Source organism: Scyliorhinus canicula, chromosome 14 (genome assembly GCF_902713615.1).
Source record: "Scyliorhinus canicula chromosome 14, sScyCan1.1, whole genome shotgun sequence".
NCBI lineage: Eukaryota > Metazoa > Chordata > Chondrichthyes > Carcharhiniformes > Scyliorhinidae > Scyliorhinus > Scyliorhinus canicula.
The window spans coordinates 96,855,414-96,875,305 of NC_052159.1; the positions used below are offsets into that span (position 1 = coordinate 96,855,414).

At 46.9% G+C, this 19,892-nt stretch overlaps 1 protein-coding gene across 1 annotated transcript in view; it reads left to right on the top strand.

Annotated features, from left to right (window-relative positions):
• arhgap42a (Rho GTPase activating protein 42a) overlaps positions 1–19,892 on the top strand; it is a 505,650-nt gene that overhangs the window by 264,649 nt on the left and 221,109 nt on the right. The window contains exon 4 of the mRNA XM_038818093.1: positions 16,687–16,758. Coding sequence (XP_038674021.1) covers positions 16,687–16,758 — 72 coding nt within the window. The remainder of the gene's footprint in view (positions 1–16,686; positions 16,759–19,892) is intronic.

The following is a 19,892-nucleotide window of genomic DNA, read 5'->3' on the forward strand; positions in this document are numbered from 1 at the left end:
GCATATCATCACTACAGCCATGAGTAGAGATCCATTAGTGGTTAGGTGAGAGTGGGACAAGGGAGGTCAACCTCTCTCCAGGTGTCCGTTCTTCTCAAGGAGTCAGGGAGGAGCCTTCAGGCAACCACAGGGCGGAGGTATGTTTGCTGGACACCCCAGGGCATCCACCCAGGACACTGCTAAGTTTGTCCAGCCATTCTAAATTACCTTTGTCTGTCAACTTGTCAGGCCAAGGAGGGTGCACCTGCCCCAGGACAGACTGAGGGCCTCCAGGCCTCAAGAAGATGCCCGCCAAGGCCATCTCCTGACAACTGGGCATAGCAGTCAGCAGGCTACCTCCACCTGTAGTTCAGATGTCAGAACTAGACCCACATATAGCAGTAGGGTTAGGAAAGTCAAGAAGTACAGCAAGCACAATGGTGGCATGGCCATTCTGTCCCAGTATATGCTTTGCACCTTTAAAACTATATTTTGCAGTGGCATGGTGGTGCAGTGGTTAGCATTGCTGCCTCACGGCGCCGACGACCCGGGTTCGATCCTGGCCCCGGATCACTATCCATGTGGAGTTTGCATTGGTAACATTTTCTTGGCATCTACCCTGTCTAGTCCTGTTAGAATTTTATAAGTTTTTATGAGATCCCCCCTCATTCTCCCTGTCCCTAGCCCAAACCGCTCCAATACCTCAAGGAGGTACTTCCATTCGTCTCTGTAGAAGAACTTTTCTGCGTTCGTGCAGACGATCGCCTTTGGTGTTCTTACCCTGGATGTGGTCATTACATTCAGCAGACACCTGATGTTCACAGTTAGCTGTTCACCCTTAACAAAGCTTGACTGGTTCTCTGCGACCACCTCTGGTATGCAGGCATCCAGTCTTTTGTCCACGACTTTTGCGAATATCTTTGCGTCCATATCGAGCAGTGAAATGGGTCTGCATGATCAACATTCTGTGGGGTCTTTGTCCTTTTTGGGTATCAGCGATATCATGGCCTGTGTTAGTGTTGGAGGCAGGGTGCCACTCGCTAGGTAATCCGCAAAAACTTCCGGTAGGTGTGGGCAGCACCGTAGCATTGTGGATAGCACAATCGCTTCACAGCTCCAGGGTCCCAGGTTCGATTCTGGCTTGGGTCACTGTCTGTGCTGAGTCTGCACATCCTCCCCGTGTGTGCATGGGTTTCCTCCGGATGCTCTGGTTTCCTCCCACAGTCCAAAGAGTTTATACTCTCCATGACCGCTTCCAGCTCCCTCCGCCTATAGTCCCCGCACGACTGGCATGTCCAGTCCATCGAGGAACCGTTTCATCCCCGCGTTCCTGTCGGGAAACTCAGGTGTACAGTCCTCGGTAGACTGCCTCAAATGCTTTGTTGACCTTTTTTTGGTTCAGCGACCATGCAGGCGGGCAAGGTGCCGAATTTGCACCAACCTTGGCCCCACACCTACCGGAGGCTACCAGTCCACCTCTTCTATCCTTCCCCTGTGCTATCTCCCTTGTGGCTGCCTGCTTTCTGAACTGGTGAGCCAGCAGGCATCCAGCCTTCGCTCCGTGTTTGTAAAGGGTCCTCCATGTATGTCGGAGTTGGCCCACTTGGCTTTCCTGGTGGATCGCAAGTTAAAGTCCGTTTGTAGCTTTTTCCTCTCCACCAGAAGCTCTACGTTCAGGGCTTTGGGGTACTTTCTGTTGACATCCAGGATGGAATCGATCAACCGCTGCCTATCCACCCTCTCTTCCCTATTTCTGTGTGCCTTATAGGCTATAATCTCTCCGCTAATCACCGCCGTCAGTGCCTTCCAGAAAGTGAAAGGTAAGTCTTCCCTGTTCTGGTTGTAAACGATATGCTCGCCTATGGCCTGTAATGTTTTCTGGCAGAAAACCTTGTTGGCCAAATTGCCAGTGTCCAACCTCCACGTAGGATATTGGAAATGGGTTGTATCCAACCTCACATAAGAACATAAGAACTAGGAGCAGGAGTAGACCATCTGGCCCCTCGAGCCTGCTCCACCATTAAATGAGATGATGGCTTATCTTTTGTGGACTCAGCTCCACTTTCCGGCCCGAACACCATAACCCTTAATCCCTTTATTCTTCAATAAACTATCTCTCTTTATCTTAAAAACATTTAATGAAGGAGCCTCTACTGCTTCACTGCGCAAGGAATTCCATAGATTCTCACAACCCTTTGGGTGAAGAAGTTCCTCCGAAACTCAATCCTAAATTTACTTCCCCTTATTTTGAGGCTATGACCCCTAGTTCTGCTTTCACCCGCCAGTGGAAACAACCTGCCCACATGTATCCTATCTATTCCCTTCATAATTTTATATGTTTCTATCAGATCCCCCCTCATCCTTCTAAATTCCAACGAGTACAGTCCCAGTCTCACATCCATGTAATGTGGAGAGTGATCGGAGATGACAATGGCAAAGAATTCTGCCCTTACTATTCCTGATTTCCTCACTGCAAAGAAGTCAATCCTATGTATACTTTGTGCACTGGCGAAAAGAATGAGAATGCCTTCTCACCAGATGTAGGAACCGCCATGGGTCCACTGCCCCATCTGCTCCATGAAAGATCCCAGTTCCCTAGCCATGCCCGTCTTTTTCCTCATTTTGGGGTTTGACCGGTCGGTCAGTGGGTCCGGTACGCAGTTGAAGCCGGCCCCCATGATCAGTTGGAGTGTGTTGATGTCGGGGATTTCCACCATTGGCCGGGATTCTCCGAGCCCGGGCCGGGTCGAAGAATCGGCAGTGACGCGGGAAATCCCCGCCTTGTCGTTCCAATGCCGGGATGTGATTCTCCGGCGACCGGAGAATCAGCGCCAATCGCGCCCCATGTGATGCGATGCCGGTTGGAGGCTGCTGAAAAAGGCCCCGTGGCGTTTCTCCGCGGTTGACCGGCCGAATTCCCGCCGGCGTTCTTCCAACCTGGTACCACCCAGCGGGGGCTCGGACCTGCGGCCACGGTGGCCGTACTGGTTGGGGGGGGGGGGTCGGGGGGGATCAGACTCTGAGGTGGGCCTCCATGGCGTCAAGGCAAGTGATCACGGGCTACCAATCAGTGGGCGCCTGCGATCTGAAGGGGGCCTATCTCCTTCCGCACGGGCCCGCTGTAGGGCTCCGCCATGTTGCTCGGCGCCGGCGCAGAAACAGCCACCATGCGCCGCCGTGGAGACTGCTGCCGTGCACATGCACGGACCCGCACTGGCAGTGCCATCTGCTGCCCAATACCAAGCCACTAGCTCCTCGGAACCAAATGTATTGACTGACCACCCACTAAACTGCATGCTGTATGCAACCTGCACAGCCTTGGTGCAGAATCAGAGCAGCTGCAAGATATGACAGCAGCCCAGTTAAAGGTATGTGAACGATGTGTCACACGTGAAGTGAAGGTCACCACATGCACTCCACTTATATATGACCAAGAATCAGATCAGTCTAATTTTTGACTGCCTTGGCAATTAGATTTGGAGAGTGAACATGATTCTCGCAAGCTGAGTTTTAAATTAGTATTCATGATATAAAAATGGATGCAAATGTGGTTCTGGGCTTGGATTTGCGAAAAAGTCAATCTGCCATTAGACCGCCATGAAAGTTGGGAGCCGAAAATATCAACTTACCTTCCCTCTGGTGAAAAACTGACTTTGTCAAATTTTGTTCCCCAACCCGCTTTGATCCTCACCGTTTACAGGACCAGGTATATGCACCCTTGGACTTGAACTTGGGATTTTTGCTCAGAGTAGTGACTTTGAGCTTCACGCAGGTTCAAGGTCTGAGTCTGTGTAGTATTCACAATTTCTTCGAAAACATGCTGTTGCAGTCTCTAATATAATTTACTTGGCTGTTGCTCTTCAGGTTAAATCATATAGTGTTTTTCAAGTGGAGAATGTGTGTACGTGCGAAACAGAGACACAATAAAACACATGCCCTACGCTGGAATTCTCCGGGCATTTGCTGGTGGCGGGATTCTCTTGTCCCACAATCAGCACGCCCCCATTTGAGGGTTTCCTGGCGGTGTGAGGTGGCTTCAATGGGAATTGCCATTGACAGCAGCGGGAGCAGAAAATACCACCGCCAGTGACTGGTGTGCTGCCGAGAAACACACAATGGGTGGTGGGGGGGGGGGGGGGGGGGGGTGACAACGAATCCTGCCCATACTGTACTGATTGACCTGTTGGAATAAATTTAGTTGGTGTTTGAATTGTACCCTATAATTTTCAGAAGGCTTAAACCAGCAAAAATACCAACACATCTAATTTTCTCACCCTAATTCAAGTTCTTTCTTGATAAAACTAATCAGTTTAATTCTGAAGACAACAAAGCCTCTGTTACTTGGTTAAGCATGACTTACTGAAAGTTTGAAGATGTGAAAATTCTAATTACTGACATCTGGAAGACACAAAGATAAACAGAAGTGTACGACAGGAAACAATCACCAATTTAAAATGTGAAATCAATTTAATGACAATACTGGGTCAGGCCCACAGCTGAAAAAAATGACAGCATTGGCAAGTTCAAAAGTCTATCCCTGATGGTAAACTTTGCTCCATTGGATATCCAACTCTGAAGGTAGCCAACTGCTCCTTTCATAACTTATTCCAAGAATAAAGATCGAGGACTGAATTTTCATCAGGGTGCAGAGGCACATTTCGGTGAGCAAACGACTACAGTTTTTTTTTTAGGGAAATATGATTTTCCTCCACATTCCCGATGTTGCTCGTTCTGGGTGAGTGTGCTTAACACTCAATTTGGCTCTGTTTTGTTACTTAGCTTTGGAGTCGCCAGGTATCGTTAAGATACCGCCACAAGTTTCAAGGTCAAGTTCAAAGCAATAAAACCATACACCAATTAGTAAGTTCAAACAAATGAGTTTATTATAATACAATTATAAACTACTCATGCACACGCTAAGATGACTAAACTATTCCTACCACTAAATAGACCAATACTTATCTGAATAAGGAACTGCCGGATCAGGGGACAAGGTCCTCTTGCTCTGCACTGGGTCCGCAGACTTCAGGTTGGTACGGATTAAAAGGGGTCAGGAGTGTCTATCTCTGGTAGCGATCGTTGTGAGCCACTTACTTGCTGGCGGCTGCTGTCCGAACCTCTCCTCTCTCTCGGTCAAGGCTGGTCGAGAGGGCTGGTCAAGAGAGGAGGGCTGGTCAAGATGAACAAACTGAGTTTGGGACCTGTCTTTTATAGGTCCCAGGGCTTCGCACTCTTTTGGGCAGACCCTCTATCTGTTGGGGATCGATTGGATCTCTTCCCAATCGATTTGTTTGAATCCCCCCCAATACTGAGGCTGTCCCTCGGCTACTGGGCGGGCCTTCAGGTGCTTTGTCTTCGAACCCCGCTGGTGCCGGGGTGTCTGGTTTCCCATACAATGTTGCAATCACTTCCCTATTTGTGTCCTTTGTCCCTGGGATCGTTCCATTACTATGCTAACTGTCCTGGAGATTGCCTCATTAGTATGCGGAATGTTCGTTTCGGTGCTGTCTGCTCTCTTAGCAGACAGAATACACAGTGGCTTGTTGCAGCCTGCTTGTGCTGCAAACTTTGTCCATTTTACCCTGCAAACTTTGCGTTCCTCCATTTTGTATTGAGGGAATGGCCAACTTCGGTGGCTACACTCCCTCCTTGTGATCCTCATGAGAAACCATGAAGGATCACCCAAGGTCGGTGTCTTTGGGTTCCCTGACCTCAGCGAGTCCCATGGCCTCTATACTTTCCTCAATTATGCCAAAAAAACTTTATCTAACAATTTCTGATTGGCGCTATGTCAAAGGGGACATGCATTATCAATTGAAATCGGGAACCTCTAACTATCCTCAATAAACTACTCTCATCTCATATTTAAATATTCTACAACATTCTAAATCCTTAATCATTCACACAGCAGCATCATTACATTTCAGTCTCTCTGACTTGGCAGACGAGCTCAGAGGTCCATCATTAATAGAAAGAATCTCTTTATTTTACAAAGGCATCGAGTGTAAAAATAAATACTTGATTACATTTCCAGGGGTTCGGGGGACTGGTGGAATCCAAAAATAGGGGATCTCACTCTATACGCTGTTGAGGCACGAGAGTGGTAGGCTCTCCTTCTCCATTTCCTCATCCTGAGGGTTTGGACTATAATACAAATGATTGCTATTGCTAAAAGTGATTCTATAACGTACGACAAGGAGTACCATGTCAGAAATCTGGTACACCAGGTCGGGGTACTGTTACAATTGACTTTGCTGGGGGTGGTCTGGGTTTGGGAGAAGTTAGCAAACGTTGTACTGTGGGAAAGGGGGTTCGCGTCCACGCGCAACCACGCAGATGCCACAAAAGCTAAAAACATAGCAATTGGAGTGCTCTTCACCTTCTCTCTCTCTTCTCTTCTCTTTTCTTCCTGGGATCTTGCTGTGCTGTTGCTTCGGTTCCTCTCTCGAACGTCCGAAAGCTATGGGATCAAGCATATTATCTGTTAGTGTTCAGCTTAATATCTTGACTTTAAGTACATCTGTCCTCTTGTTCCAAATTTCCCTTTACGATGGTCACCTCCATGTGACTCCCTCATTTTTTTTTCAAAAGCGGATTTAGGACCAGACATATACTTAACTACCAAACCAGTGCGAGCCGTCTCGCAGAGTGTTGCAATTTACCATCCCAAAATGTTCCTGGATGCAAATAGCATGAGGGTTGCAACCGAAGGGCTGCGTTAAACGAAACCAGAGGAAAACAAACTTTTAGAAATAAGACAGTCGAAATTGGGTGCGTGTGGGCCGCGACGGGTAAGATTTGGGTGGAATCCCCGGGTAGGGTGTGCTGTGCTCTACCCGAGCTTAGCTGACCAGAGGGGTGGTCCTCAGACAGGGCGGGTCCTCAGTGCCATTTCTCCACTGCCTGAGCGACCTGATTCAAACGGGCAAGAATGTAGTCATCATGGGGGTTGCCTCTTCTGTCCTCCAAACAGAAGAGCAGTTATGAAACTGGAGCTAGGGTGCTCCTAGTGGATTCAAGGGAGAAGCCTTGAGCTGGGCATCAGACATTTCAGATTAAATGGTCTCGGGAACAAAACATCTTCACTACAGAAGAACAATGACGAAATGTGAGATGGTCACAAACTTTTCAGCTGAAAGTCTTGTGGCCACTCCTCCTAGGCGTTCTGAGCTGAATGAAAGACAAACATAGAACAAACAAACATTAAACATACTGCAGGTTCCATCAGAAAGGACACCGTTTATCTCTCAGCGGTTCTTCTTACTGCATCATCTGGACACCTCATTCATTATCCTCTGCGAACTGGTTCTCAAAGAGGTTGCCGTGTCGGGAGTCAGACATCAAGCCATCCTCTTCTCCCGGATCCCATACCCTTGTATGGATCAGGCATGCAATTTTTGCATTGTGTGACCGGGGGTCACTCTCGTCATTGCGGACAAGTCTCCATGAATTGTCTCTGTGCCAAATCGTGGGGTCTAAATGTGAAGGAACGTTGTCGGGGTCGTCATAGTTGGGCGGTGGGTTTGGGTGTGGGTCTGGATTTTTAATGTAAGTGATCTCTAAATCACTGTAGTCGGTGTCGTAGGTGGTGTGTGTGGTGTCTGTGAAATCAGGGCAGTAGAGTGCTGTGGCTGTCGTCCAAGTCACAGTCGCTGTCTCTGCTGTGGCAGCTTGTGTCGTTCCGGGGCGTGGTCTGAAGTTATTGGGCGGAGTCGAGGTCGAGTCCGATGAGGAACTGGTTTGTGAGGGGGAGGGTGGAAATGTGTCTCTTGTGGGCGGGGCGAGGTGTTCTGCTGCGTCTAGCAGGACATGGTGCGAGTGGTTTGACTGTGTTCCATAAGACTTTAACTGGTTAATATGGAACCACGCAGTCTTACCGTTGGGGTACTTTATCTGATATATTGACGGGCTGATTTTGTCCGAAATTGAGTACGGGCCAGAAAATTTTGGGGCCAAAAACGTGCTGGGGTTATACACAGATAACATCACTTGTTGGCCAACCTGAAATTCTGTGGTGTGGACATTTTTGTTGAAACAGGCCTTGCTCTGTTACCGCCTTTTACCCAATTTTACTGCGGCTGCTAGCTGAGCAGACCTTACAGTCTCAACTAATTGTTTTACTGCTTTCTCGTGTGTGACGGCCGTCACTTCTGGGCTGGTCATGTTGAGTCCTAAAAGGAATTCTGAACATTTCATAGGGCGTCCGGTCATGAGTGTGTGTGGGGTGAAACCTGTTGATGCTGAAACAGTGTTTCTTATAAACATAAGAGTGAATGGGAGCACTTAATCCCAAGTTGAATTGTTCTCCTGTACCATTTTCCTAAGCGTCGATTTTAGAGTCCGATTCATGCATTCCACTATCCCGCTTGACTGGGGGTGATACGCAATGTGAAAATTTTGTTTGATGCCAAATATGGTCAGGACATTCTTCATGATCCGTCCTGTAAAATGAGATCCCTGATCTGATTCAATACTTCTGGGGAGTCCCCATCTAGTAAAAATGTGGTGGGTCAGGATCTTTGCGGCTGTCTTTGCTGTGTTTGTACGAGATGGGAACGCCTCTACCCATTTCGTAAACGTGTCTATGACCACCCACCAGAACATATTTATAGCCATTCCTGCAAGGGGGCAATGGACCTATAAAATCGATCTGGAGGTTAGTCCAGGGGCCATTAACGGGGCGAGTGTGGCTGAGTTGTGCCTTCTTTGAATACCTCTCCGGGTTATTTTGTGCACAAATCAAACAGTTCTCGATGTAGTGCGTTACATCGTCTCTTAAATTGGGCCACCAACAGAGCTGTCTAAGGTGGGCTGTGGTAGGGTCGATCCCTTGGTGTCCATGACCACCATGGAATAAGGCAATCATTTGATTCCTGTCTTTCTCAGGAACCACATACAATTTGCCTTTTATGATCTCACCCTCATGTGTGGTCAAAGCGTGTTTGAATTTGTCGTACTGGGCCACAAAGTTTCCTTTTAAAATCTCCCGGAGATTTGCGTCCTGCTTCTGTGCCTGTACTAAATCCTCGATGTCTGTCTGTGAGACCTGAACTGAACTCACAGGGGTGCTAGCTGGTGCGCTAGCTGGGGGTGTCCAAAAGTGACCTCGCCTGGAACCTGCTTTAGCCAGTGCGTCGGCTTTCACATTTCCAGGGGGGGATGATCGATGGTGGCTTCTAACCTTAATAATGCCATACGTCCTATCCTTTGCCTTTTCTAGGATATGGCGGAGTAATGGGGCTGATGGAAGGGGCTTCCCGTCCGTGGAGACAAAACCTCTTGTCCTCCACGGGGTAGAAAATCTGTGAGGCTGTTACAGACATACAAGCTGTCCGAATATATATCTGCTGGGCTGGGGAAGGAATCTGGGTGGTCCACTATGTATGCTATGGCCGCGAGCTCTGCTGCCTGCGTGCCTAAGTGACCGGGTAACTTTAGTGCTATCTCCTCTAGTGCGCGTCCCTGCGCATCTTCTACATAAATCCCGCATCCTGTAATGCGTTCGCCATCTAAAACTGTGGATGAACCGTCCACATAGATTTTCAAGGGGGCACACGTGTCTGTGTGCTGGGGGCTCTGGCTTGAATTCCCTATCTTCCTGGGGGGCGTCTTAGCAATGAAGGGTCCTGTGTCGTGTAACGGTGCTACGATTTTGCATTCATGGGGTTGCCCTGGATACTGTAGGTTGTCCGCTAAAAATGTGTGTCTTGGTCCGTTTAACTGTTATGTCCCATCCTTGTAACAGAAGTGTCCATCTAGCTGCTCTTATCTGGCTCACTGAACCGTCCTTCAGTCGTCCGTCTAAAAGTAACTGTGTGGGGGTGTGTTCGGTCAAAATGGTGATGGGGTTGAGTCCGGTAATGTAGGAAAAATATTGTACTGCCCAGACTACCGCGAGCAGGTGCCTTTCGCAGGCTGAGAAACCTTGCTCCACGGGGTCTAACAGTCGTGAGGCATAAGCCACTGGTCGTAGCTGCTCGTGCCGTTCCTGAAGGAGCATGGCCGAGAGGGTCAGATCGGTGCTAGCTACCTCTATTGCATAGGGGGAGGGTTGGTCTGGAACTTGTAGCGCGGGTGCTGCGCTAAGGGCTTTCTTTAACTCTTCCACAGCCTCTGTATGCTGCGGAAGCCATTCCCAAGGGGCTCCTTTCTTAAGGAGGTCTGATAGTGGGGCTGCCTTAGTCGCAAAACCATCGATATGGTTCCGACAACACCCGACCAGTCCTAAAAATGACCGGAGGGCTGAAACATTTTGGGGAAGGGGCAATTTAACGATCAAGTCAATTCTTTTGAACTCTATCTTGCGTTTGCCGTGTGTGTTGACTGTACCCAAATACAGTACTTGATTCTCCAATATTTGGGCCTTTCTGGGGTTAACTTTACATCCGATGTCTTGCAATAGTTCCAGGAGTTCGGACAGAAGCGTGATGTGCTCTGCCTTGGTGTCTGTCTGCAGTAATAGGTCGTCCACATACTGTACCAGACATTCGGGTCGGGAAAATTTTGCTAGTCCATTTGCCAGCTGTCGGTGGAAAATGGAGGGGGAATTGTGGAATCCTTGTGGGAGGCATGTCCACGTATACTGCTGTCCTTTGAATGTGAAGGCAAATTTGTACTGGCACGCCTTTGCCAATGGGATTGACCAAAAGCCGTTGCTAATGTCCAATACCGTGAAATATTTGGAGTGGAGTCCCTGCTTGAGCATGGTCTCAGGACTTGTTGCTACCATGGGGCCTACTGCTGGGGTAACTTTGTTGAGTTCCCGATAATCAATGGTCCCCGTCGGGCTTCCTCACTGGCCAAATAGGGGCATTATTGGTCGAGGCTACTGTCCTAAGTACACCCTGCTCTAATAAGCTCTCTATAACCTTTCCAATTTCTCCCTCTGCTTCTAGGGGAAATCTGTACTGTCTGTGGTCTCGGGTCAGGTCCTGTAACTTGAACTTGTCCAGTCATTCTGCCGCAGTCGTGCCGGTGACTGGCAAATGCTGTCCTGTGTCTTTTCAGTACTGCCCTAACTGTAATGTGTCCCTGCTGTGAGTGACCTATAAAGCCGCTGAGTGTTATTGAAGCTGTAGTGGGCCACGTGTCTGCCTGTGGTGTAGTGGAGGAATTAATGGTAGTGCGGGACCCTCCTGTGTCCCAAAGTAATTCTATGGGCTTTCCCCGAATTTTCGCCGTGACCACCGGTCTTCTGGATCGGTTCCAGAGGGTGTCACAGACCCAAGTAGGGGAGCCCGAACACCGTCAGTCCGTTCCGTCCACATTAGTCTGTCCTGACTGCATCCCTATACTATGGATTGGCTTTGCTTTGTTCCTGGTCAGAGTGCCTGTCTGCTGGCCTCTCTGAGATTTCTGCGGGCCGTTGCATTCCCTAGCAAAATGCCCTAACTGACCGCAGTTATAACATTCTTGTGACTTCTGTTCTTTCCCTCATTTACCCATGCAGGGTTTTGGTGTGCTCTCACTGCCTGAATATCTGCTGCAGCCTGAGCTTCTTCGGGGTTCTTTACTTTTATCTTGCCTTGGACAGATTGCTCCCAAGCGCGGGACAATCTTTTCAATACCCATTTTTCATTATGGGCCTCTTCTGAGGGGTCATAATTGGAGCAGACATTCTGTCCTGCATCTGTGGCGTGGGAGATGATTGTGCGGGTCCATTTAACCATATTATCTCGGGTTAAATGTGCGCGGTCTAAATCACCAAAAACGGCAGTGAAATGAATCCACAGCCTTCCTGCGAATGCTGTGGGGTGCTCGGTCCTTTTCTGCCTACACTTATTTAGGCCTTCGACTGGGTCTCCTCTGTTGTACCCTATCGCGTCTAAAATAGCTGTATGCATCTCTTCAAGGGTGCCTCCGCCAACGTTCTGTGGGTCGGGGAGGGCTGCTACAACCGATGAGTCTAAACTCAAAACTGTGAGCTTCACCTGCTCTCGCTCATCCAGACCGTACATGGTCGCGTGCTGTTTCACTCTTGCAAAAAAATTGGTGGGGGTCTGCAGTGGGGAGGAACGGGGTGATTTTCTCACACGCGTCCCTTAGTTGTGTTACGGTTAAGGGGGTGGTATATGTGATCTCGGGTGCGCCTTCTGCAGTTGCTTTTCTTTGGGTGGTGACTGGGTTCATTGGTACGGGTGCTATCTGATCTGTGGGGGGTTGGGGCGCTTTCCTTTTCTGCTGCGCTGCTGGCGCACATGTTCCCTGAACATAGCGCTGCGCTGTTTCACTCAACTCCTGCCAATCTGGGGCATTTTCTTCATCTAACTGTGTCCCAAATGTCTCTTGGAACCCATTCTGCACAGAAAGCAGAGATTGCAGCTGCGCAATCTGCTTCCTACATTTCGCGTGGTCTACGCTGCTTTGCCTTTGTTCAGTGGTGGCAGCATGGAGTGCCCTTAATGCTGCCTTTAGGTCGCTACACTGCTTCTTTAGTGTCTCTACCTGCTTTTCTGCTTCTTCTCTTACCAAGACTGCACGCTGCACATCTTGATAGGCCTTTTCATATTGAACCTGAGAACTGCTCAGATGGGCTAGACAAGACTGATGTGCCCTCTTGGCATCATCCACCTCTCTATCCTTATCGACCAGTCGTTGCCTTCAACCTAGATTCTCCTTTTCCATGTCCCTGACATCCACTTTTCTCATTCGGTTCTTCTCCTCTAACTCTGCTCGGAGCGTCCTGATGACCTCCTCTGTGCCTCGCAATTGTGCCAAGCAGGACACAATTGCCATCGGCTTGCGTGCTTTACCTATACTTTTCTTGTGAATTTCACTCGGGTTCTCCCACCAAGTATGTCCTATACTCCCGGGGCCTGACTCCTCATTCACACAAAAATCCTTTCCCTTTGAGGTACTTCCTGAGTTCCAGCTCCCACATGGGACACTGACCTACTCTGCTACTGTTGGTCGCTGCGACCACGAACTGCTCTGGGTTCATGAGGCGTTCCATTGCCTGCATGGCCATTTCTTTTTCTCCTATGCTCTCTTTTAATTTGGAACGAGGGATAATAAGGCAATGCTATAAAATAAGGGTACGGCTTTCGCTATGTTCCGAATTATAAAACTCCCGACAGTTTGTCATTACAAAAATCTCTAGGTTTAACCTTACAACCCTATTAGTTACGCATGCAAAAACACACTTCCGAATTTTGAGTATTGATTTGAACTCCTTGAACACTTGTGGTTTTTCCTTTTCCCAATTGGATTTCAAATTCAAATTTCTGGGTTCTCTCGGAGTGGGGGGGCACTTCTAATCGAGTCCCGTCGGATGTCGCCACTAAATGTTGCTCGTTCTGGGTGAGTGTGCTTAACACTTAATTTGGCTCTGTTTCGTTACTTAGCTTTGGAGTCGCCAGGTATCGTTAAGATACCGCCACAAGTTTCAAGGTCAAGTTCAAAGCAATAAAACCATACACCAATTAGTAAGTTCAAACAAATGAGTTTATTTTAATACAATTATAAACTACTCATGCACACGCTAAGATGACTAAACTATTCCTACCACTAAATAGACCAATACTTATCTGAATAAGGAACTGCCGTATCAGGGGACTGGGTCCGCAGACTTCAGGTTGGTACAGGTTAAAAGGGGTCAGGAGTGTCTCTGGTAGCGATCGTTGTGAGACACTTACTTGCTGGCGGCTGTTGTCCGAACCTCTCCTCTCTCTCGGTCAAGGTCTTCTTCGGTAAAGGCTGGTCGAGAGGGCTGGTCAAGAGAGGAGGGCTGGTCAAGAAGAACAAACTGAGTTTGGGACCTGTCTTTTATAGGTCCCAGGGCTTCGCGCCCTTTTGGGAGGACCCTCTATCTGCTGGGGATCGATTGGGTCTCTTCCCAATCGATTTGTTTGAATCCCCCCCAATAGTGAGGCTGTCCCTCGGCTACTGGGCGGGCCTTCAGGTGCTTTGTCTTCGAACCCCGCTGGTGCCGGGGTGTCTGGTTTCCCATACAATGTTGCAATCACTTCCCTATTTGTGTCCTTTGTCCCTGGGATTGTTCCATTACTATGCTAACTGTCCCGGAGATTGCCTCATTAGTATGCGGAATGTTCGTTTCGGTGCTGTCTGCTCTCTTAGCAGACAGAATACACAGTGGCTTGTTGCAGCCTGCTTGTGCTGCAAACTTTGTCCATTTTACCCTGCAAGCTTTGCGTTCCTCCATTTTGTATTGAGGGAATGGCCAACTTCGGTGGCTACACCGACCCCATGCCATTTTCATGTGGCCTTTTTTGCAAAATTCATCCCCCCAGTCTGGTCAGGTTCCCCATTTTAAATGGTGAATCGATCCTTACGTTGAGAGCCTTGTGTATTTATTCTAATGCATTACAGTGTTTTTCAATGGAGGAAAAAAAATCATTCAGTGAAAAATGTTACAAAATGTCCATAGCTAGTGCTGTCACCTTTTCCACGGTGATTTAAATGGCTTTCGCTGATTAAAGCGTTGGTTTTGATGCTTGAAAAAAGATCTAATAACCTGCTCATTGATTAGATAATAAGACCATAAGAAATAGGGACAGGTGTAGGCAATTCAACCCTTCGAACCTGCTCGCCATTTAATAAGATGATGGCTGATCTAATACTCACTAAATCCACTTTCCTCCATCTCTCTGTAACCCTTCATTCCCACACTGATTAAACATCTATTGGCCTCAGCCTTGACAGTGTTCAAGGTCTCTGTTTTCACAACTGCGTGGTGTAAAAAATTCCACAGATTTATCATTCTTTAAGAGAAGAAATTCTTCCTCAAATCCATCTTAAATGAACTTCCCTTATTCTGTGACTATGCCCTCTGGTCCTACACACTCCCATGAGTGGAAGCATCCTCCCAACATTTATCCTGTCTCACCCCTTAAGAATCTTATATTTCAATCATATTACTTTTCATTCTTCTAAACTACAAGGAGTACAGACACAACTGTTAACCTTTTCCTCATATGGCAGTCCCGTAATATCTGGAATCTTTCTAGTAAACCTCCTGTGTACTGCCTCCAAAAATAATATGTATTTCCTAAAATAAGGATGCCAAACCTGTCTGCTAATAAAATCCAAAATTTCATTGAACTTCCCTATTACTGTATGCTAGCTACCTAGGTTTCATGATCAAGTACCCCCAAGCCGTTTTGCAGTTTTAGACGTCTCCCTCCATTTAAATAATAACCAACCTCTTCCTTCTCAAATTTGCCATAGTAGATTTTGTTTCCTCCTAATCATTAATATATTTTGAAGAGATGCAGTCCCAGCACTGATCCCTGTGGCACTCCACTTATTACTGTCCTCCAACCTGCAAAATACCTCCTTTTCGCAACTCACTGCTTTGCTTTGAAATTGAAATGAAAACCTGTTATTTTCACCTTCCAAAGAGTAGTCCTGGGTTCTGCAGGGGTCCTGTGGTTGGTCTGGGGACGGGGAAGGGGCAGAAGAGCCAAAGCCAGTGGTGGGATGAGAGGCGAAGTGGGGGGGGGGGGGGGGGGGGGGGGGGGGGGGGGGGGGGGGGGGGGGGAGGGGAGGGGAGGGTTCCTGAGAAGAGCTGAGTCTTGGCCAGCCGGACTATGTAGCTGGAGAAGTGCCGAGGCTGTGTTTTTCGTGCTTTAATTCTTCATTATACGTAATAAGGTCATTTCAGTACTCATGGGAGGTCAAAAGGGTTCTGTGGCTGGAAAAGTTTGAGAAATCCTGGAGTAGTCCATTGTTTGTCCAGCTGTGGCCAGTAATTGAGTTTTCAGTGCTAATCGGTTTCAGCGAAGCATGTATTCAATCCATCTGAGAATGAATGACAGTTTCAAGGAGTTGTAATAACAGCTTGGCCCTATGTGTTTGTTGAATCAAGCTAAATAGGATTACAAGTTTTTATCACTTTTCAGAAGTCATTTTTTATCAAGTTCAATGGTGTAGAGGCTTTTATTAGATGGAGAGAGGATTATTCTTTGCTCAGAGAATGTAAAATATTTGCATTAAATATTGTATGGAGTCTGAGGACACTACATAGTGCAAACTAGGTGAGTGTCCATGAAGGATACATGAGGGGCCTCGAGGTGGCATGGGTGATTTGGTAGAGCATGGACGGTGCATGGGTAATATAAGTAGCATGGGTGATATGAAGATGTATGGAGTCTCAGAGGTAGGATAAGGTTGCTTGGGTGATTTGAGAGGGCATGCACTGGCATGCAGGGATGGCTGATATGAAGGAGATGAGAGATAAGGTATAGGAAGCCTTTAAATATTGTTGGCAGCTGGGATAATATGTCTGAGAACCAAGGCAGACCTTTTAAACCAGCTCCCTTTAGCACCCACACTCCTCACGCTTTCTTGTGCACCTCACAAACTGCACTGAAATTCTAACCCCAGGATGAAAAGGCAAATTGACAAGTGAAGTCATAGATGAATCGGACATGCTGTTTGTGAACCATGAAAGTGTATAGGTCCCATTTTTCTGAGGCAGAGAAAAGTTTGGCCTGTCTGAAGATTATTTTGATAGGATTGGATCATCTTCTACCTATTATTTTTGTTTCTGGAGCTGCATTAAAAGTCTTCTAAAAGGCTCTTGTTTAATGTTTTCAATATCTTGCTTCAAGAAAATCATCTATGTGAGAAATTAAGTATTTCTTTCCAGAAAAGTTAAACTCTGGTTTAAGTTTAGTATAATGCATAATGGTAGATTAATGCAAGTTGTTACATCATTTAAAATACTGTTCTGCATTTCTGTTCAAGATTCAGAATGCCAATGATGTTTTAATTGCACCACTGGAGAAGTTTCGTAAAGATCAAATTGGAGCAGCAAAGGTAAATGCAATTTTAATTTTTTATATTTATTCTATTAAATTTGACATGACAAGTATATTTTACCAGTTATTTACTAATTATTGTTTCATGAGATTAGGGTGTTGCTCGCCAGGCCAATATTCATTGTCTATCCTTGAGGAGGTGGAAGATTCTGTTAAGGCCACTCTGCTCCTGGCCTCATTACAGCATTAATCCAAATATGGAGAAAAGAGCTGAACTCAAGAGTGGTAAATCGAGAGCGACTGCTCTTGACAAAAGCGGCATTTGACCGGGTGTGGCCTCAAGGAGCCTGAGCAAAATGGGAGTCAATGGGAATCACACGGAAAACTCTTCAGTTGTTGAGAGTCATAACTAACACAAAGGAATATAGTTGTGGTTGTTGGAAGTCAATTACCACACTCTCAGGACATTGCTAAAGGAATTTATCGGGTAGTATCCTAGGCCCAACTATCTTCTGCTGCTTCATCAGTGACCATACCTCCATCATAGAGCAAGAATTGGGGTTGTTCACTGATGTTTACTCAATGTTCAGCACCAGTCATGACTCCTCAGATACTGAAACAGTCTGTGCCATGTGTAGCAAGACCTGGACAGCATTCGCGTTTGGGCTTGTAAGCAGCAAGTAACATTCATGCCACACAAGTGCCAGACAATAACCATATCCAACAAGTGAATCTAAGCAAGTTCCCTTGACATTCAATGGTATTACCATCACTAAATTCCCCACCATCAACATTCTTTGGGGGGGGGGGGGGGGGGGGGGGGGTGGATTACCGTTGGCCAGAAAATTAACTGGACAAGCCATGTACATGTTGTGCCAGGAGAGCAGGTTAGAGGCTAGGAATTCTGTGGTAAGGAACTCATCTCGCAACTTCCCAAAGGCTGTCCACAATCTACAATGCATAAGTCAGAAGTGTGATGGAATACTCAACACTTGCCTGTATGATTGCAACTCCACCAACTCTCAAAAAGATGGATACCATCCAGGGCACAGCAGCCTACTTGATAGGCACCCCATCCATCACCTTCTCCATTCACTTCCTCTAGCATCAATGCACAATGGTAACATTGTCTACCCCCTACAAGATGCACTGCAGCAACTTTTCAAGGTTCCTTTGACAGAACCTTCCAAACCCGCAACTTCTGCTTGCTATAGGGGAAAGGGCAACAGGTGCATGAAAAAAAAACACCTTCAAGTTCCCCTCCAAGCCACATGCAATCCTGACTCAGAACCACATCATCATTCCTTCAATGTTGCTTGGTCAAAATCGTGAAACTCCCAGCCCTACTATCACTGTGAGTATACCTAAACCACATGGACTGCAATGGTTGAAGAAGACAGTTCACTATCATCTTCTCAGAACATGGAGAAATGGTCATTAAATGCCGGCCTAGTGAAGCCCACATCCTGTGAAAGAATAATGAAAAAGAATAACAGCCTAACAAAGCCAAATCATGGTGAAATTGACATATTAGAGATATTAGAGAAGTACTACTGGATGCTATCAACATGTGCATGAATTTTGACCCCTTTGTACATTAATGATAGCAACAAGAAAAGAGTGAGCCCAAGGAAAGATCCTTCAGAACTTCTGGAGGTGATCATGCAAGGGCAAGAAGGGAAACATTTGTTGGAGATGCACTGGTTCTGTATTTAGAACTGTGAAAGGCCATGTAGCCTGATGACAGACATAAGGTGATGACGGAGAATTTTTAAAATTCATTCTTGAGATGGTCAGTTTTATCGCCCATCTCTAATTGCTGCATGGGGGCACAAACTGCTTTAGGGTAGTTGTGTTGAGCAGCGCGGTCATAGAAAAAATGAAGTAATGTACCAGTTAAAGAAGTTATTTGTCACTTTGGCCATAGTGATCTCTATTCTGTGTAAGAATGGAGGCTGAAGGAATTTGTGCAATATAGCAAAAAAGTATTATTAGATCTTGTAAGCTCTTTGTAATCTGTTACAAGTGAGTTGGAAGTCAAACAACGATGAGTCAGATACAGGAGGGAGATAGAGAACCTAGTGGCATGGTGCAACGACAACAATCTCTCCCTCAGTGTCAGCAAAACTAAGAAGCTGGTCATTGACCTCAGGAAGCAAAGTATCATACACACCCCTGTCTGCCTGGTGCCGAGGTGAAGATAGTTGACAGCTTCAAATTTCTAGGTGTACATTTCACCAACAATCTGTCCTGGTCCACAGCCAAGATAGCACAGCAGTGCCTATACATCCTCAGGAAACTAAGCAAATTCAGCATGTTCACATTGACTCTCACTAATTTTCACAGATGCACCATAAAAAGCATCCTATCTGGCTGCATCACAGCTTGATACGGCAACTGATCCGCCCAAGATCATAAGAAACTACAGAGAGTCGTGAACACATCCCAGTCCATCACGCGAACCTGTTTCCTGTCCATTGACTCTGCCTACACCTCCCGTTGCCTTGGCAAAGCAGGTAGAATAATTAAAAGCCCCTCCGACCCGGCTTACTCATTCTTCCATCGAGCAGGAGATACAAAAGTCTAAGAACACGCACTAACCAATTCAAAAACAGTTAAACCAATTAAAACAGCTCATTTCCTGCTGTTACCAGATCTTATTAAATGGTGAAGCTGGGTTTAGGGGCTGAATGGCCTTCTCCTATGGCCTATTTGCATGTTCATGTGTATGAAACAGAGACCAGCATTGAGATTAAGTAAGGGTGTGGGGGGAGGGGGGGGGGGGGGGGGGGGAGAGTGTGGAGAGAGTCAATAGGTCATGGTGCTTTGAAGGTAATGATGACAGGTAGATGGGAGACTGAGGATGGGGAAGAAGGAGCTCGACATGGAATACCAGAATGCAGATGCAGAAGGGGGTGGATGAGAATCGAAATATATGAATGGGAGGGGATGCATGCAGAATCCCGAATAGGAGAGGGGGTGTTGTGTTAGTGTGGTGCAAGAAGGATGTGTTGCACATGAGACAGGTTGCACAGAGACTAATTTGGGGGTGGGGAGAAGGGATACTCAAGAGTTAAAGACTCTCTGAAAGACTATCCTCCTAGTCAGAGTTGTAAAGAAATATAATATTTTCCTAATATCCCTGTGGCATATTGTGGTCTGGGCACAAACTTAGTTAAACTGAAGACAAAC